The sequence below is a fragment of the Platalea leucorodia genome, assembly GCF_965183815.1.
Source record: "Platalea leucorodia genome assembly, chromosome: 25".
Taxonomy (NCBI): Eukaryota; Metazoa; Chordata; class Aves; order Pelecaniformes; family Threskiornithidae; genus Platalea; species Platalea leucorodia.
Window position 1 is genome coordinate 2,459,747 of NC_138847.1, and position 15,212 is coordinate 2,474,958.

The following is a 15,212-nucleotide window of genomic DNA, read 5'->3' on the forward strand; positions in this document are numbered from 1 at the left end:
CCCTCGCTGCGTCACGCCCCCCCATCCCCGGGCGCCGCAGTGCGCCGGGCCGAGCGGAGCCGAACCCGAGCCGAACCCGAGCCGAACCCGGCCCGAGCGGAGCCGAACCCGACCCGAGCCCGGGCCGAGCGGTGCCGAACCCGAGCCGAGCGGAGCCGAAGCCCGGAGCCCCCCGGAGCGGGGCCGGCCATGCCTTGAACCGGTTCCTCCGTCCCGGGCCGAGCTCCTCGTCCCCCTCCCCCTCCCCTCCCCCTCCCCCCCCGTGAGGGGACCCAGGCGTCCGGTGGGGGAGGGGCCCATGGCCCGGGCGAGGGGGTGCGGGGGGGCGGCGCGGCGCTGAGGAGCGGGACCGGCCCGGCCGGAGAGAGCCGAACCGGGCCGGAGGGAGCCGAACCGGGCCGGAGGGAGCCGAACCGGGCCGGAGAGACCCGAACCCGGCCGGAGGGAGCCGAACCGGGCCGGAGAGACCCGAACCCGGGCCGGAGAGACCCGAACCCGGCCGGAGGGACCCGAACTGAGCCGAACCCGGGTGAAGGCAGCCGAACCGGACCGGAGAGACCCGACCCGAACCCGAACCTTTCCGAAGAAAGCCGAACTTACCCGAACCGGACCCGCCATGTTGTTCCCCGGTCTCTCCTTACTCCTCGGTCTCCTCATGGGTGAGTGCGGCCGGGCTGGGCCCCCCCCGTCCCCCCAGTGTCCCCTGCCCCCCCCCCAGTGTCCCCTCACCCCCCCAATGTCCCCTCACCCCCCCCAGTGTACCCTGCCCCCCCCCAGTGTCACATTACCCCCCCCAGTGCCACCCCCCCTGGCCCTGGCCCTGTCACCTCCGCAGTGTCACCCCCCCCCCGCGGTGTCACCTGTCCCTGCCGCAGTCCCTCTGCCGCTCCCCCGCTGTCACCAGTGTCCCCTGCCCCCCCCGAGTGCCACCACTGTCCCCTCTCCCCCCCCAAAGTGCCACCAGTGTCCCCTCTCCCCCCCAAGTGTCCCCTCTCCCCCCCCAAAGTGCCACCAGTGTCCCCTCTCCCCCCCAAGTGTCCCCTCTCCCCCCCCAAAGTGCCACCAGTGTCCCCTCTCCCCCCCCAAGTGTCCCCTCTCCCCCCCCAAAGTGCCACCAGTGTCCCCTCTCCCCCCCAAGTGTCCCCTCTCCCCCCCCAAAGTGCCACCAGTGTCCCCTCTCCCCCCCAAGTGTCCCCTCTCCCCCCCAAAGTGCCACCAGTGTCCCCTCTCCCCCCCAAGTGTCCCCTCTCCCCCCCCAAAGTGCCACCAGTGTCCCCTTTCCCCCCCAAGTGTCCCCTCTCCCCCCCCAAAGTGCCACCAGTGTCCCCTCTCCCCCCCCAAGTGTCCCTTGTCCCCCCCCCAGGTGCCAGCACTGTCTCCCCCCCCCAGTGTCCCCTGTCCCCCCAAGTGCCACCGCAGTGTCCCCTGTCCCCCCAGTGTCCCCTCTCCCCCCAGTGTCCCCTGTCCCCCCAAGTGCCACCGCAGTGTCCCCTGTCCCCCCAGTGTCCCCTCTCCCCTGTCCCCTCCCCAGGTGCCACCACTGTCCCCCCCCCCCCCCCGAGCTTTGGGGCCTTCTGGGGGGTCTTTGTCCCTGTGTCCCCAACTTGGGGGGCCCGGAGGGGGTCCCCTCCCCCCCAGTTTTGGGGTGCCCCGGACGGGGGGTGACCCCGGCGGTGTCCCCTCCGCAGCCGGGGGGGCGCGGGGGGGGTGCGTGGAGGTGGCTTCGGGGACGGAGGCGGTTTTGGGGGCCCCCTTCCGCCTGCTCTGCATCGCCTGCAAGCGCCGCAGCGAGACCCCCGCCGAGGCCGAGGGCGAGTGGTTCTTCCGCCCCGAGGGGGCCCCCCATTTCCAGAAGGTACTGGGAGGCACTGGGAGGAACTGGGAGGCACTGGGAGGGTAGGAAGGGGGTGCTGGGAGGCACTGGGAGGGATTTGAGGGGTACTGGGAGGCACTGGGAGGAACTGGGAGGCACTGGGAGGGTAGGAAGGGGGTGCTGGGAGGCACTGGGAGGGATTTGAGGGGTACTGGGAGACACTGGGAGGGGCGCTGGGAGGCACTGGGAGGCACTGGGAGGGTAGGAAGGGGGTGCTGGGAGGCACTGGGAGGGATTTGAGGGGTACTGGGAGGCACTGGGAGGGGCACTGGGAGGCACTGGGAGGGTAGGAAGGGGGTGCTGGGAGGCACTGGGAGGGATTTGAGAGGTACTGGGAGGCACTGGGAAGGACTGGGAGGTGCGCTGGGAGGCACTGGGAGGCACTGGGAGGGTAGGAAGGGGGTGCTGGGAGGCATTGGGAGGTATTTGAGGGGTACTGGGAGGGACTGGGAGGCACTGGGAGGGACTGGGAGCGGCGCTGGGAGGCACTGGGAGGGACTGGGAGGCACTGGGAGGGTAGGAAGGGGGTGCTGTGAGGCACTGGGAGGGATTTGAGGGGTACTGGGAGGCACTGGGAAGGACGGGGAGGGGCGCTGGGAGGCACTGGGGGGCGCAGGGAGGCACTGGGAGGGTAGGAAGGGGGTGCTGGGAGGCACTGGGAGGGGTGCTGGGAGGGCTTTGAGGGGCACTGGGAGGGGCGCTGGGAGGCACTGGTGGGCACTGGGAGGGTAGGAAGGGGGTGCTGGGAGGCACTGGGAGGGATTTGAGGGGTACTGGGAGGCACTGGGAAGGACTGGGAGGGGCGCAGGGAGGCACTGGGGGGCGCAGGGAGGGACTGGGAGGCACTGGGAGGGTAGGAAGTGGGTGCTGGGAGGCACTGGGAGGGATTTGAGGGGCACTGGGAGGCACTGGGAAGGACTGGGAGGGGCGCTGGGAGGCACTGGGGGGCGCAGGGAGGGACTGGGAGGGTAGGAAGGGGGTGCTGGGAGGCACTGGGAGGGGTGCTGGGAGGGATTTGAGGGGCACTGGGAGGCACTGGGAGGGGCGCTGGGAGGCACTGGTGGGCACTTGGAGGGTAGGAAGGGGGTGCTGGGAGGCACTGGGAGGGATTTGAGGGGTACTGGGAGGCACTGGGAAGGACTGGGAGGGGCGCTGGGAGGCACTGGGGGGCGCAGGGAGGGACTGGGAGGCACTGGGAGGGGCGCTGGGAGGGGCGCTGGGAGGCACTGGTGGGCACTGGGAGGGGCGCAGGGAAGGACTGGGAGGGACTGGGAGGCACTGGGAGGGATTTGAGGGGTACTGGGAGGCACTGAGAGGGGCGCTGGGAGGAACTGGGAGGCACTAGGAGGGACTGGGAGGGTAGGAAGGGGGTGCTGTGAGGCACTGGGAGGGATTTGAGGGGTACTGGGAGGCACTGGGAAGGAGTGGGAGTGGTGCTGGGAGGCACTGGGGGGCACTGGGGGGCGCAGGGAGGGACTGGGAGGCACTGGGAGGGTAGGAACTGGTTGCTGGGAGGCACTGGGGGATACTGGGAGGCACTGCAGAGATGCTGAGGGGCACTAGGTGCTACTGGGGGCTACTGGGTGATACTGGGGGCTACTCGGGAGGTACTGGGGGTTACTGGGAAGGTACTGGGGGGCACTGAGGAGACTCTGGGAGGCACTGGGGAGATGCTGAGGGGCACTAGGTGCTACTGGGGGCTACTGGGGGTTACTGGGGGCTACTGGGGAGGTGCTGGGGTCACTGGGGGGACTCTGGGAGGCACTGGGGGGATTTTATGGGGCACTGGGTGCCACTGAGAGGCACTGGGGGGCACTGGGGAGATACTGGGAGGCACTGGGGAGTTCCTGAGGAGCAGTAGGTGCTACTGGGAGGCACTGGAGGGTACTGGGGAGGTACTGGGCGGTACTGGGGAGGTACTGAGGGGCACTGAGGAGTCTGTGGGAGGCACTGGGGGGGCACTGTGGGATACTGGGAGGCACTGGGGAGATGCTGAGGGACACTAGGTGCTACTGGGTGATACTGGGAGCTACTGGGGAGATACTGGGGGTTACTGGGAAGGTACTGGGGGGCATTGAGGAGACTCTGGGAGGCACTGGGGAGATTTTATGGGGCACTGGGTGCCACTGAGAGGCACTGGGGGCTACTGGGGAGATACTGGGAGGCACTGGGGGCTACTGGGGAGGTACTGGGCCTTACTGGGAAGGTACTGGGGGCTACTGGGGGCTACTGGGAAAGTACTAGGAGGCACTGGGGAGGTACTGGGAGGCACTGGTGGGCACTGAGGAGGCATTGGGGGCCACTGGGGAGATGCTAGGGGGAGAATAGGGGGCACTGGGAGGCACTGGGAGTCACTGGGCGGCGCCGCCCCCCCAGATCCTGCACTACAGCCCGGAGGAGGGGCAGTGGGTGGCCCCCGGTCCCTTCGCGGGGGTGCTGGGGGGCACTGGGGAGATACTGGGAGGCACTGGGGAGATGCTGAGGGGCACTGGGGGCTACTGGGGAGGTACTGGGGGGCACTGAGGAGACTCTGGGAGGCACTGGGGAGATGCTGAGGGGCACTGGGTGCTACTGGGGGCTACTGGGTGATACTGGGGGCTACTGGGGCGCACTGAGGAGACTCTGGGGGTACTGGGGAGGCAGTGGGGGGCACTGAGGAGACTGTTGAGGGCACTGGGGGATACCGGGAGGCACTGGGGAGATGCTGAGGGGCACTGGGGGTTACTGGGGGCTACTGGGGGGCTACTGGGGGCTACTGGGAAGGCACTGGGGGGCATCGAGGAGACCCTGGGAGGCACTGGGGGGATGCTGGGGGAGAATAGGGGGCACTGGGAGGCACTGGGCGTCACTGGGTGGCACCGCCCCCCCAGATCCTGCACTACAGCCCGGAGGAGGGGCAGTGGGTGGCCCCCGGCCCCTTCGCGGGGGTGCTGGGGGCACTGGGGAGATACTGGGAGGCACTGGTGGGCACTGAGGAGGCATTGGGGGCCACTGGGGAGATGCTAGGGGGAGAATAGGGGGCACAGGGAGGCACTGGGAGGCACTGGGCGTCACTGGGTGCCACCGCCCCCCCAGATCCTGCACTACAGCCCGGAGGAGGGGCAGTGGGTGGCCCCCGGCCCCTTCGCGGGGGTGCTGGGGGGCACTGGGGAGATACTGGGAGGCACTGGGAGGCACTGGGCGTCACTGGGTGCCACCGCCCCCCCAGATCCTGCACTACAGCCCGGAGGAGGGGCAGTGGGTGGCCCCCGGCCCCTTCGCGGGGGTGCTGGCCTGGAACGGCTCGCGGGGCACGCGGGACCTGCAGGACCTCTCGGTGCGGCTGGCGGCCGTGGGGCGCCCCCACGCCGGCCTCTACGTCTGCCGCCTGCGCCGCAACCTCACCTTCGAGGGCTACGTCTACAGCCTGGCCCGCAACAAGACCCTGCGCCTGGCCGTCGTGGACGCGGGTGGGCGGGGCTTGGGGGCGGGGCCGGGGGCGGGGCTTGGGGCGGGGCTTGGGGGGGCTTGGGGTGGGGTTGGGGGAAGGGCGGGGGCTTGGGGATGGGGAGAGTTGGGGGAAGAGGGGGCTCTGAGGGGCGGGGCTTGGATGGGGGCGTGGCTTGGAGGGGCGGGGCTTGGATGGGCGTGGCTTCTTGAAATGGGTGGGGCTTGGAAGGGGCGGGGCTTGGGGTGGGGTTGGGGGAAGGGCGGGGGCTTGGGGATGGGGAGAGTTGGGGGAAGAGGGGGCTCTGAGGGGCGGGGCTTGGATGGGGGCGTGGCTTGGAGGGGCGGGGCTTGGATGGGCGTGGCTTCTTGAAATGGGTGGGGCTTGGAAGGGGCGGGGCTTGGGGTGGGGTTGGGGGAAGGGCGGGGGCTTGGGGATGGGGAGAGTTGGGGGAAGAGGGGGCTCTGAGGGGCGGGGCTTGGACGGGGGTGTGGCTTGGAGGGGCGGGGCTTTTTGAAAGGGGTGGGGCTTGGAAGGGGTGGGGCTTGGGTGGGGTTGGGGGAAGGGCGGGGGCTTGGGGATGGAGAAGAGGGGGCTCTGAGGGGGTGTGGTTTGGACGGGGGCGTGGCTTGGAGGGGCGTGGCTTGGGGCGTGGCTTGGAGGGCGTGGCTTGGAAGGGGCGGGGCTTGGGGATGGGGAGAGTTGATGGAAGAGGGGGCTCAGAGGGGCGGGGCTTAGGTGGGAGGCGTGGCTTTGAAGGGGCGGGGCTTAGAGGGGTGGAGTATGGAAGGGGTGGTGCTTGGGGATGGGGAAGAGGAGGCTCTGAGGGGGTGGGGCTTAGACAGGGGGCGGGGCTTGGAAAGGGGCGGGGCTTGGATGGGTGGAGTTTGGAAAGGGTGGGGCCTGGGGGCGGGGCTTGGGGGGGCTTGGGGAGGGGCGGGGGCTTGGGGAGGGGATGGGGAAGAGGGGGCTCGGGGGAGGACTTAGGCAGGGGGCGGGGCTTGGAGGGGTGGAGTTTGGAAGGGGTGGGGCTTGGGGAGGGGCGGGGGCTTGGGGATGGGGAGCGTTATGGGGAAGAGGGGGCTCTGAGGGGGCGGGGCTTAGGCAGGGGGTGGAGCTTGGAGAGGGCGGGGCTTAGGGTGGGCAGGGCTGTGGGCTATGGGTTAAGAAGGAGCGGGGGGGCGGGGCTTGGGGGTTCTGGGCTTGGAGGGGCGTGGCTTAAGGGGGCGTGGTTGAACGGGGGCGTGGCCACACAGGTGTGCGGGGGGTGTGGCTTAGGCGCGGGGGGGGCGTGGCTTGCGGGGGGGGCGTGTCCGGGTGCGGGGAGGCGCGGGTTCGAGTCCCGGGCCCGGCGGGGGGGGCGGGGCGGGGGGGCGTGGCTCGGCGGGGGGGGGCGTGTCCGGGTGCCGGGAGGCGCGGGTTCGAGTCCCGGGCCCGGCAGCGCGGCGGGACCTGGCCTCGGTGGTGTCGGAGGTGCTGATGTACGTGCTGATCGTGGTGCTGACGCTCTGGCTGGCCGCCGAGATGCTCTACTGCTACCGCAAGGTGGCGGCCGCCGCCCCGCCCCCCGACAGCGCGTGAGTGGGGGCGGGGCTTCGGGGGGGGGAGGGGGGGCAGGGGGGGAGGGGGGGCATGGGGAGTGCTGGGGGGGGGCATGGGGGGTAGAGGGAGTGCTGTGGGGGGTGCTCTGGGGGGGTATGGGGAGTGCTATAGGGGGGTATGGGGGGAAATGGGGGGGTATGGGGGGTATAGGGAGTGCTGGGGGGGGTGGGGGGGGTATGGGGAGTGCTATAGGGGGGTATGGGGAGTGGTATAGGGGGGTATGGGGGGAAATGGGGGGGTATAGGGAGTGCTATGGGGGGGTATGGGGGAGTGTATAAGGGGGTACAGGGGGAAATGGGGGGGTATAGGGGGGTATAGGGAGTGCTGGGGGGGTAGGGGGAGTGGTATAGGGGGGTATGGGGGGAAATGGGGGGGTATAGGGGGGTAGAGGGAGTGCTGGGGGGTAGGGGGAGTTGGTATAAGGGGGTATGGGGGGAAATGGGGGGGTATAGGGAGTGCTATGGGGGGGTATGGGGAGTGGTATAGGGGGGTATGGGGGGAAATGGGGGGTATAGGGAGTGCTATGGGGGGGTATGGGGAGTGGTATAAGGGGGTACAGGGGGAAATGGGGGGGTATAGGGGGGTATAGGGGAGTGCTGGGGGGGTAGGGGGGGCATGGGGAGTGCTATGGGGGGTGCTATGGGGGGTATAGAGAGTGCTATAGGGGGGTATGGGGGGGTATGGGGAGGGCTATGGGGGGTATGGGGGGGTATGGGGGGTATAGGGAGTGCTATAGGGGGGGTATGGGGGGGGCATGGGGGTGCTATAGGGGGGTACGGGGGGTATGGGGGTGCCTCGGGGGGCTGTAGGGGTGCACAGGGGTGGGGGGGCCCGTGGGTGCAGGGGGGGTGGGGGCAGGGCATGGGGGTGCCTAGGGCTGTGTAGGGGCTGGGGGGGGGGGCATAGGGGGGTGTGGGGGTGCCGGGGGGGGGGGGGCTATGGGTGCTGGGGGGGCCCATGGGTGCTGGGGGGGGGTCCGTGGGTGCCCCCCCAACCCTGCTGCCCCCCAGCTCGGAGTACCTGGCCATCACCTCGGAGAGCAAGGAGAACTGCGCGGGGGGTTGCAGGTGGGCCGAGTAGCACCCATGGGTGCTGCCGGGGACCCCCCAGCCCCCCCCAGCCCCCCCCCATAACCCCCCCATCCCCCCCAGCACCCGTGGGTGCTCCCAGGGAGAACCTGCCGTCTTAAAGCCACCCCCTCCCCCACTTTGCACCCCTATATTTATTGGGGGGCCCCTCCCCCCACCGGGACCCTTCCCCCACCGGGGGGGGGAGGGGCCGCACTTTGCATGGGCAGAAGCCGCTTTTAATATTTTCGGGGGGGGGGGGAGGGGCTGGGAATAACGCCCCGGCGAGCGCCCCTCCCCCCCACCCCCCACCCCCCACCCCTTTTACCCTTGGGGCTTGGGGTGAAACCCCCCGAAATCGGGCGCGAGCGTGCAAACGGAGCGGGCGAGGGGCGGGTGTGCAAATGCGGGCGTGCAAAGGGAGGTGCAGCACGTCGGTGTGCAGGCGCGGGCGTGCAAACGGGGGTGCAAGGCACGGGGGTGCAAAGCGAGGTGCAATGCGTCGGTGTGCAAATATGGGGGTGCAAACGGGTGTGCAATGCACGGGGGTGCAAACGCGGGCGTGCAAAGGGAGGTGCAATGCATCGGTGTGCAAGCACGGGCGTGCAAAGTGAGGTGCAATGCATGGGTGTGCAGGTACGGGTGTGCAAAGCAGCGTGCAAGGTGCGGGTGTGCAAGGGCAGGCGTGCAAGCGATGTGCAATGCGTCGGTGTGCAAGCATTGGCGTGCAAACCGGTGTGCAATGCATGGGTGTGCAAATGCAGGCGTGCAAAGCGAGGTGCGATGCGTGGGTGTGCAAATATGGGTGTGCAAAGCGAGGTGCAATGCGCTGGTGTGTAGGTACGGGTGTGCAAAGCAGCGTGCAAGGTGCGGGGTGTGCAAGTGCAGGGGTGCAAAGCGAGGTGCAATTCGTCTGTGCAAATATGGGTGTGCAAATGGCTGTGCAATGCACGAGGGTGCAAGTATGGGTGTGCAAAGCGAGGTGCAATGCGTCTGGGTGCAATGCACGGGTGTGCAGGTATGGGTGAGCAAAGCAGCATGCAAGGTGCGGGTGTGCAAGTGCAGGTGTGAAAAGTGAGGTGCAATGCGTCAGTGTGCAAGCACGGGCGTGCAAACCGGTGTGCAATGCGCGGGTGTGCAGGTACGGGTGTGCAAAGCGGTGTGCAAGCTGCTGGTGTGCAAGGGCAGGCGTGCGAAGCAGCGTGCGAGGTGCGGGTGTGCAAGCCCGGGCGTGCAAAGCGGGGTGCAGTGCATGGGTGTGCAAGCCCGGGCGTGCAGAGCGGCGGGCGGTGCGTCGGTGTGCAAATGGGGGGCGTGCAAAGCGGGGTGCAGTGCATGGGTGTGCAAGCCCGGGCGTGCAAAGCGGGGTGCAGTGCATGGGTGTGCAAGCCCGGGCGTGCAGAGCGGCGGGCGGTGCGTCGGTGTGCAAATGGGGGCGTGCAAAGCGGGGGTGCAGTGCATGGGTGTGCAAGCCCGGGCGTGCAAGCGGGGTGTGCAACCGGCGAGTGTGCAAGCGCGGGCGTGCAAAGCGAGGTGCAAAAGCGGCCTGCGAAGGGGCGGGGCATGCAAATGAGCCGCATGCAAATGAGCGGCGTGCAAGGGAACGCGTGCCCGCCCGGGGCGGGGCATGCAAATGAGCCGCATGCAAATGAGCCGCGTGCAAATGAGGCCCCCCCTCCGCGCGCCCTGCAAATGGACTTTATGCAAACGGACTTTATGCAAATGGACTTTATGCAAATGAGCTCGGCGCCAACGGACTTCATGTAAATGAGCTTTATGCAAATGCAACCGGTCCCCTCCCCCCGCCCTCCGCGCGCGCCATGCAAATGAGCAATATGCAAATGCGACCGCATGCCACCACGAGCAATATGTAAATGTCCCGGTATGCAAATGAGCCACGCGGGCGTGCGATATGCAGATTTTGCACGGATATGCAAATGTCCCCCCACGACATCAGATTGTGCCAAATATGCAAATGAGGCGATATGCAAATAAACCGGCCGACACGGTATGCAAATGAGCGCTATGCAAATGAGCGGCGCGCGAGAGAGGGGGAGAAACCCGCGTTATGCAAATGAGCGGCATGCAAATGAGCCGCCCGGGGCCCCGCCTTCCTCGGTGACGTCACGCGCTGACGCCATTGGCGGGCGCCCCGACCGGTTTTGGGGCGCAATTGCGGGATTTGCGGGGGCGGGGGCGGGGTTGGGGGAGGGGGCGGGGCTTCGGGGGGCGGGGGCGGGGTTTGCGCCCCCCCCCCGCGGTTTTGGGGGCGCAATTCCCGGGTTTTGGGGTTCAAAGGGGAGTTTGGGGGGCGGGGGCGGGGCTTCGGGGCCCCCCCGGTTTTGGGGCTGAATTCCCGGGATTTGGGGTTCGGGGCCGGGTTTTGGGGTGCCCCAACCGGTTTTGGGGGGCAATTGAAGGGTTTTGGGGTTCAGTGACCGGGTTTTGGGGGCCCGGAGCTGTTTTGGGGTTCGCGGTGGGGTTTTGGGGTGCCCCAACCGGTTTTGGGGGGCAATTGAAGGGTTTTGGGGGTTCAGTGACCGGGTTTTGGGGGGCCCGGAGCTGTTTTGGGGTTCAGGGCTGGGTTTTTGGGGTGCCCCGACCGGTTTTGGGGAGCAATTAAAGGGTTTTGGGGTTCAGGGCTGGGTTTTGGGGTGCCCCAACCGGTTTTGGGGAGCAATTAAAGGGTTTTGGGGTTCAGTGACCGGGTTTTGGGGGCCCGGAGCTGTTTTGGGGTTCAGGGGCCGGGTTTCGGGGTGCCCCAACCGGTTTTGGGGTTCAATTACAGGGTTTTGGGTTGCCCCGATGGGTTTTGGGGCTCAATTACAGGGTTTGGGGGTTCAGGGTGGGGTCTTGGGGTTCAATGACCGGATTTTGGGGGGCCCTGAGCTGTTTTGGGGTTCGCGGTGAGGTTTCGGGGGTGCCCCAACCGGTTTTGGGGGGCAATTAAAGGGTTTTGGGGGTTCAGTGACCTGGTTTTGGGGTGCCCGGAGCTGTTTTGGGGTTCAGAGATGAGTTTTGGGGTGCCCCGACCGGTTTGGGGGTTCAATTACAGGGTTTTGGGGTTCAAGGCTGGGTTTTGGGGTTCAATTACAGGGTTTCGGGGTTCAGGGCCGGGTTTTGGGGTGCCCCAACCGGTTTTGGGGGGTTCAATGACCGAGTTTTGGGGTTCAGGGCGGGATTTTGGGGGGTTCAGGGCCGGGTTTCGGGGTGCCCCAACCGGTTTGGGGGCTCGATGGGGGGGGTTGGGGCTCAATTACAGGTTTTGGGGGTGCAATGGGGGGGGGTGGGGGTTTGGGGGGGCCCCTCCCCCCGGCCCCGCACCCCTAAATCCGCCCCCTCCCCCCGCCCGGCCCCAGCTCGGGGGCCGCCGCTGCTTTGGGGCCAAACCTGCCCGAATCAGGCAAAAAGGGGGGGCGTTGGGGGGCGTTGGGGGGGCGTTGGGGGGTGATTCGGGCGGTTTGGGGTGTTTTGGGGATGTTTTGGGGTGTTTTGGGGGTGATTTGGGTCGTTTGGGGGCGTTTGGGGGCATTTGGGGGAGATTCGGGGCGTTTGGGGGCGTTTGGGTGGGCGTTTGGGGGTGTTTGGGGGTGTTTTGGGGGAGATTCGGGGCGTTGGGGGTGGGGTGTTTGGGGGTGTTTTGGGGGTGATTCGGGGCACCTGGGGGCTTTTTGGGGTGATTTGGGGCGTTTGGGGGCGTTTGGGGGGCGTTTTGGGGAGATTCGGGGCATTTTGGGGTGTTTTGGGGGTGTTTGGGGGCACTTTGGGGCGTTTTGGGGTGTATTTTGGGGGGTGTGGGGTGTTTTGGGGCGTTTTGGGGGCGTTTGGGGCCGTTTGGGGGTGATTCGGGGCGTTTGGGGGCATTTTGGGGGTGGTTCGAGGCGTTTTGAGGTGATTTGGGGCGTTTGGGGTGTTTTGAGGTGATTTGGGGCGTTTGGGGTGTTTTGAGGTGATATGAGGCGATTTGGCATATTTGGGGGGGAACTTGGGGGGTTTTGGGGTGTTGGGGGTGTTTGGGGGCGTTTGAGGTAATTTGGGGGGTGTTTGGGGGTTTTTGGGGGTGTTTGGGGGGTGTTTGGGGGGGTGATTCGGGGCGTTTTGAGGTAATTTGGGGGTGTTTGGATTTTTTGGGGGTGTTTGGGGGCGTTTTGGGGGTGTTTTGAGGTAATTTGGGTTTTTGGGGGGGGGAACTCGGGGTGTTTGGGGGTGTTTTGGGGCGTTTGGGGGTGATTCGGGGAATTTTGGGGCGTTTGGGGTGTATTTGGGGGGTGTTTGGGGGGTGTTTGGGGGGGATTCGGGGCGTTTTGAGGTAATTTGGGGCTCTTTGCGGGGATTCAGGGCATTTTGGGGTGTTTTGGGTGTATTTGGGGGGGGTGGGGTGTATTTCGGGGGTGTTTGGGGGTGTTTGGGGGGTGTTTGGGGGTGTATTTTGGGGGTGTTTGGGGTGTTTGGGGGCTTTTTGGGGGGTGTTTGCGGGCGTTTGGGGGCGTTTGGGTGGAGTTTTGGGGCGTTTTGGGGTGATCCAGGGCGTTTTGAGGTGTTTGGTGCATTTGGGGGGGGCATTTTGGGGGTAACTGGGGGGTTTGGGGGGGCTTTGGGGGCATTTTTGGGGTGATTCGGGCTGGTTTGGGGTGTTTGGGGCTGATTCGGGATATTTGGGGCACTTTGGGGGCAATTGGGGGCATTTGGGGGCCATTTTGGGGTGTTTGGGGCCATTTTGGGGTGTTTTGGGGTGATTTAGGGTTCGTTTCTGATTATTTTGGGGTTATTTGGGGCATTTTGGGGTTATTTGGGCTTCTTTTGGGCTCGTTTGGGGCATTTTGGGGGCATTTTGGGCTTATTGGGGTTTATTTTTGGGGTCACTTGGGGCATTTGGGGGGCATTTGGGGCATTTTGGGGGTATTTTGGGGGCTTATTTGGGCGAATTTTGGGGGCATTTGGGGTATTTTGAGGCCATTTGCGGGATTTTGGGGTCATTTTGGAGGATTTGGGGGGCATTCTAGGGTTGTTCGGGCTTCTTTTGGGGGCATTTGGGGCAGTTTGGGGGCAGTTTGGGGACATTTGGGGCACTTGGGGGGGCATTCAGGGCCTTTTCGGGGGCCTTTTGGGGGCATTTTGGGCCATTTTGGGGGCCATTTGGGGCCATTCGGGGCATTTGGGGGCCATTTTGGGGGCATTTGGGGGCCATTCGGGGCATTTGGGGGCCATTTAGGGGCATTTGGGGGCCATTCGGGGCATTTGGGGGCCATTTGGGGGCCATTCGGGGCATTTGGGGGCCATTTGGGGCATTTGGGGGCATTTGGGGCCATTTTGGGCGCATTTGGGGGCATTTGGGGGCATTTTGGGGCCATTCGGGGCATTTGGGGGCCATTTGGGGGCATTTGGGGGCCATTCGGGGCATTTGGGGCCATTTGGGGGCCATTTGGGGCCATTTGGGGGGCATTTGGGGGCCATTCGGGGCCATTTGGGGCCATTTGGGGGCATTTGGGGGCCATTCGGGGCATTTGGGGGCCGTTTGGGGGCATTTGGGGCCATTTGGGGGCATTTGGGGGCCATTCGGGGCCATTTTTGGGGCCATTTGGGGGCATTTGGGGGGCCATTCGGGGCATTTGGGGGCCGTTTGGGGGCGACGCGGGTGGCGGGGCGGGGTTGGGGGGCGTCCCCCTCGGGTTTCGGTGACGGCGTTTGGGGGCGCAGCTCCATGGGGGGCGGCTCTGCCGCTGCCGCTGCCGGGGCCGGGGTCAAGGTCGAGGTCAAGGTCAAGGTCGGGGTCACCGGCGCCGCCGCGACCCCCGGACGAAATCCCCTCCCCCACCCCAGGTAGGTCCCGTCCTTGGGGGGGGGTTTGGGGGCGAAGCAGGGGGGGTTGGGGGTTCGCTGACGCCTCGCCTCGCAGGCCGCCTGCCCGCCGATGACATCGCCGATGACATCGCCGATGACGTCACCGCCGCTCCCAACCACCACCACTTACATCATCTGGCCCCCCCCCGGCCATCGTCACCCTGGGGGGGGCCCCGAGTGGCGTTGGTGGGGGGGGGGGCGGCGGCCCCAAGCCCCAAACCCGCTGCTTTTAGCCCCCGAAACAGTGGCTGAAAACCAGCCTTCGCCCCCGCCAAAATCGGGGCCCTTTGACCCCAAAATCACGATTTTTCGACCCAAAATGGCCTTGCGGTCTCAAAAACCAGCGTTTGCCCCCCCCAAAAACGGCCTTTTTGAACCAAAATTACAATTTTTAGACCCCAAAACGGTGCTGTGGTTGAAAATCAGAGCTCGGTCCCCTCAAAAATGGGCTTTTTGAGCCAAAATTGTGATTTTTAGACCCAAAATGCTGCTGTGGTTGAAAATCAGGGTGCAGTCCCCCCCCAAAACGGCCTTTTTGAACCAAAATTACAATTTTTAGACCCAAAACGGTGTTGTGCTTGAAAATCAGAGCTCGGTCTCCCCCAAAATGGGCTTTTTGAGCCAAAAATTGCGATTTTTAGTCCCAAAACGCTGTTGTGGTTGAAAATCAGGGTTCAGTCCCTCCAAAAATGGGCTTTTTTGAGCCAAAATTGCGATTTTTTAGACCCAAAATGCTGCTGTGGTTGAAAATCAGAGCTCGGTCCCCCCCAAAATGCACCTGTTTTGAACCAAAATTGCGATTTTTAGACCCAAAATGGCATCGTGACCAAAAACCAGGGTTCGACCCCAAATAAAGGGCTTTTTCGATCTAAAATAATGACTTTTGGACCCAAAACAGGGCTTCCCCCCCCCTCCCCCCGCGAATGGATTTTGGCCCCGACGCAGCTTTTGGCCCAAACCCAGCTTTTCTCAGCCCAAACCTGGATCCAAAAAACTTGCGGTGATGAAACCTGGCTTTGACCCCAAAATGGGGTTTTTTTTAAGAAGAAAAACGGATTCCTGGCCCCAAAATGGGGAGTTTGAGCCCAAAATGGAGGGGTTTGACCCCAAAATGGGGGAGGTTGACCCCAAAATGGCGGGGTTTGACCCCAAAATGGGGGAGGTTGACCCCAAAATGGAGGCGTTTGACCCCAAAATGGGGGGGGGTTGACCCAGAAATTGGGAATTTGGCCCCAAAATGGAGGAGTTGGACCCCAAAAATGGTGGGGTTGGACCCCAAAATTGGGGGGTTTGACCCAAAATGGAGGAGTTTGACCCAAAATGGGGGATTTTGGCGCCAAAATGGGGGTGGGTGACCCCAAAATGGGGGAGTTTGGCCCCAAAATGGGGGAGGTTGACCCCA

At 65.4% G+C, this 15,212-nt stretch overlaps 1 protein-coding gene across 2 annotated transcripts; it reads left to right on the plus strand.

The window, feature by feature from the left end:
* The first annotated feature begins 36 nt into the window (after positions 1–36).
* Positions 37–8,147, plus strand: SCN1B (sodium voltage-gated channel beta subunit 1). 2 transcript variants are annotated; one of them, XM_082333392.1, is made up of 5 exons: positions 37–659; positions 1,689–1,855; positions 5,082–5,322; positions 6,774–6,877; positions 7,913–8,147. In XM_082333392.1, the coding sequence occupies exons 1-5, from the start codon at positions 617–619 to the stop codon at positions 8,033–8,035; spliced, it is 678 nt and encodes a 225-aa protein (XP_082189518.1). In that variant the 5' UTR covers positions 37–616; the 3' UTR covers positions 8,036–8,147. The 2 variants fall into 2 exon arrangements, with proteins under 2 accessions (XP_082189518.1, XP_082189519.1); XM_082333393.1 differs by having other exon boundaries at positions 6,742–6,877; positions 7,913–8,094.
* The last annotated feature ends 7,065 nt before the right edge of the window (positions 8,148–15,212 follow it).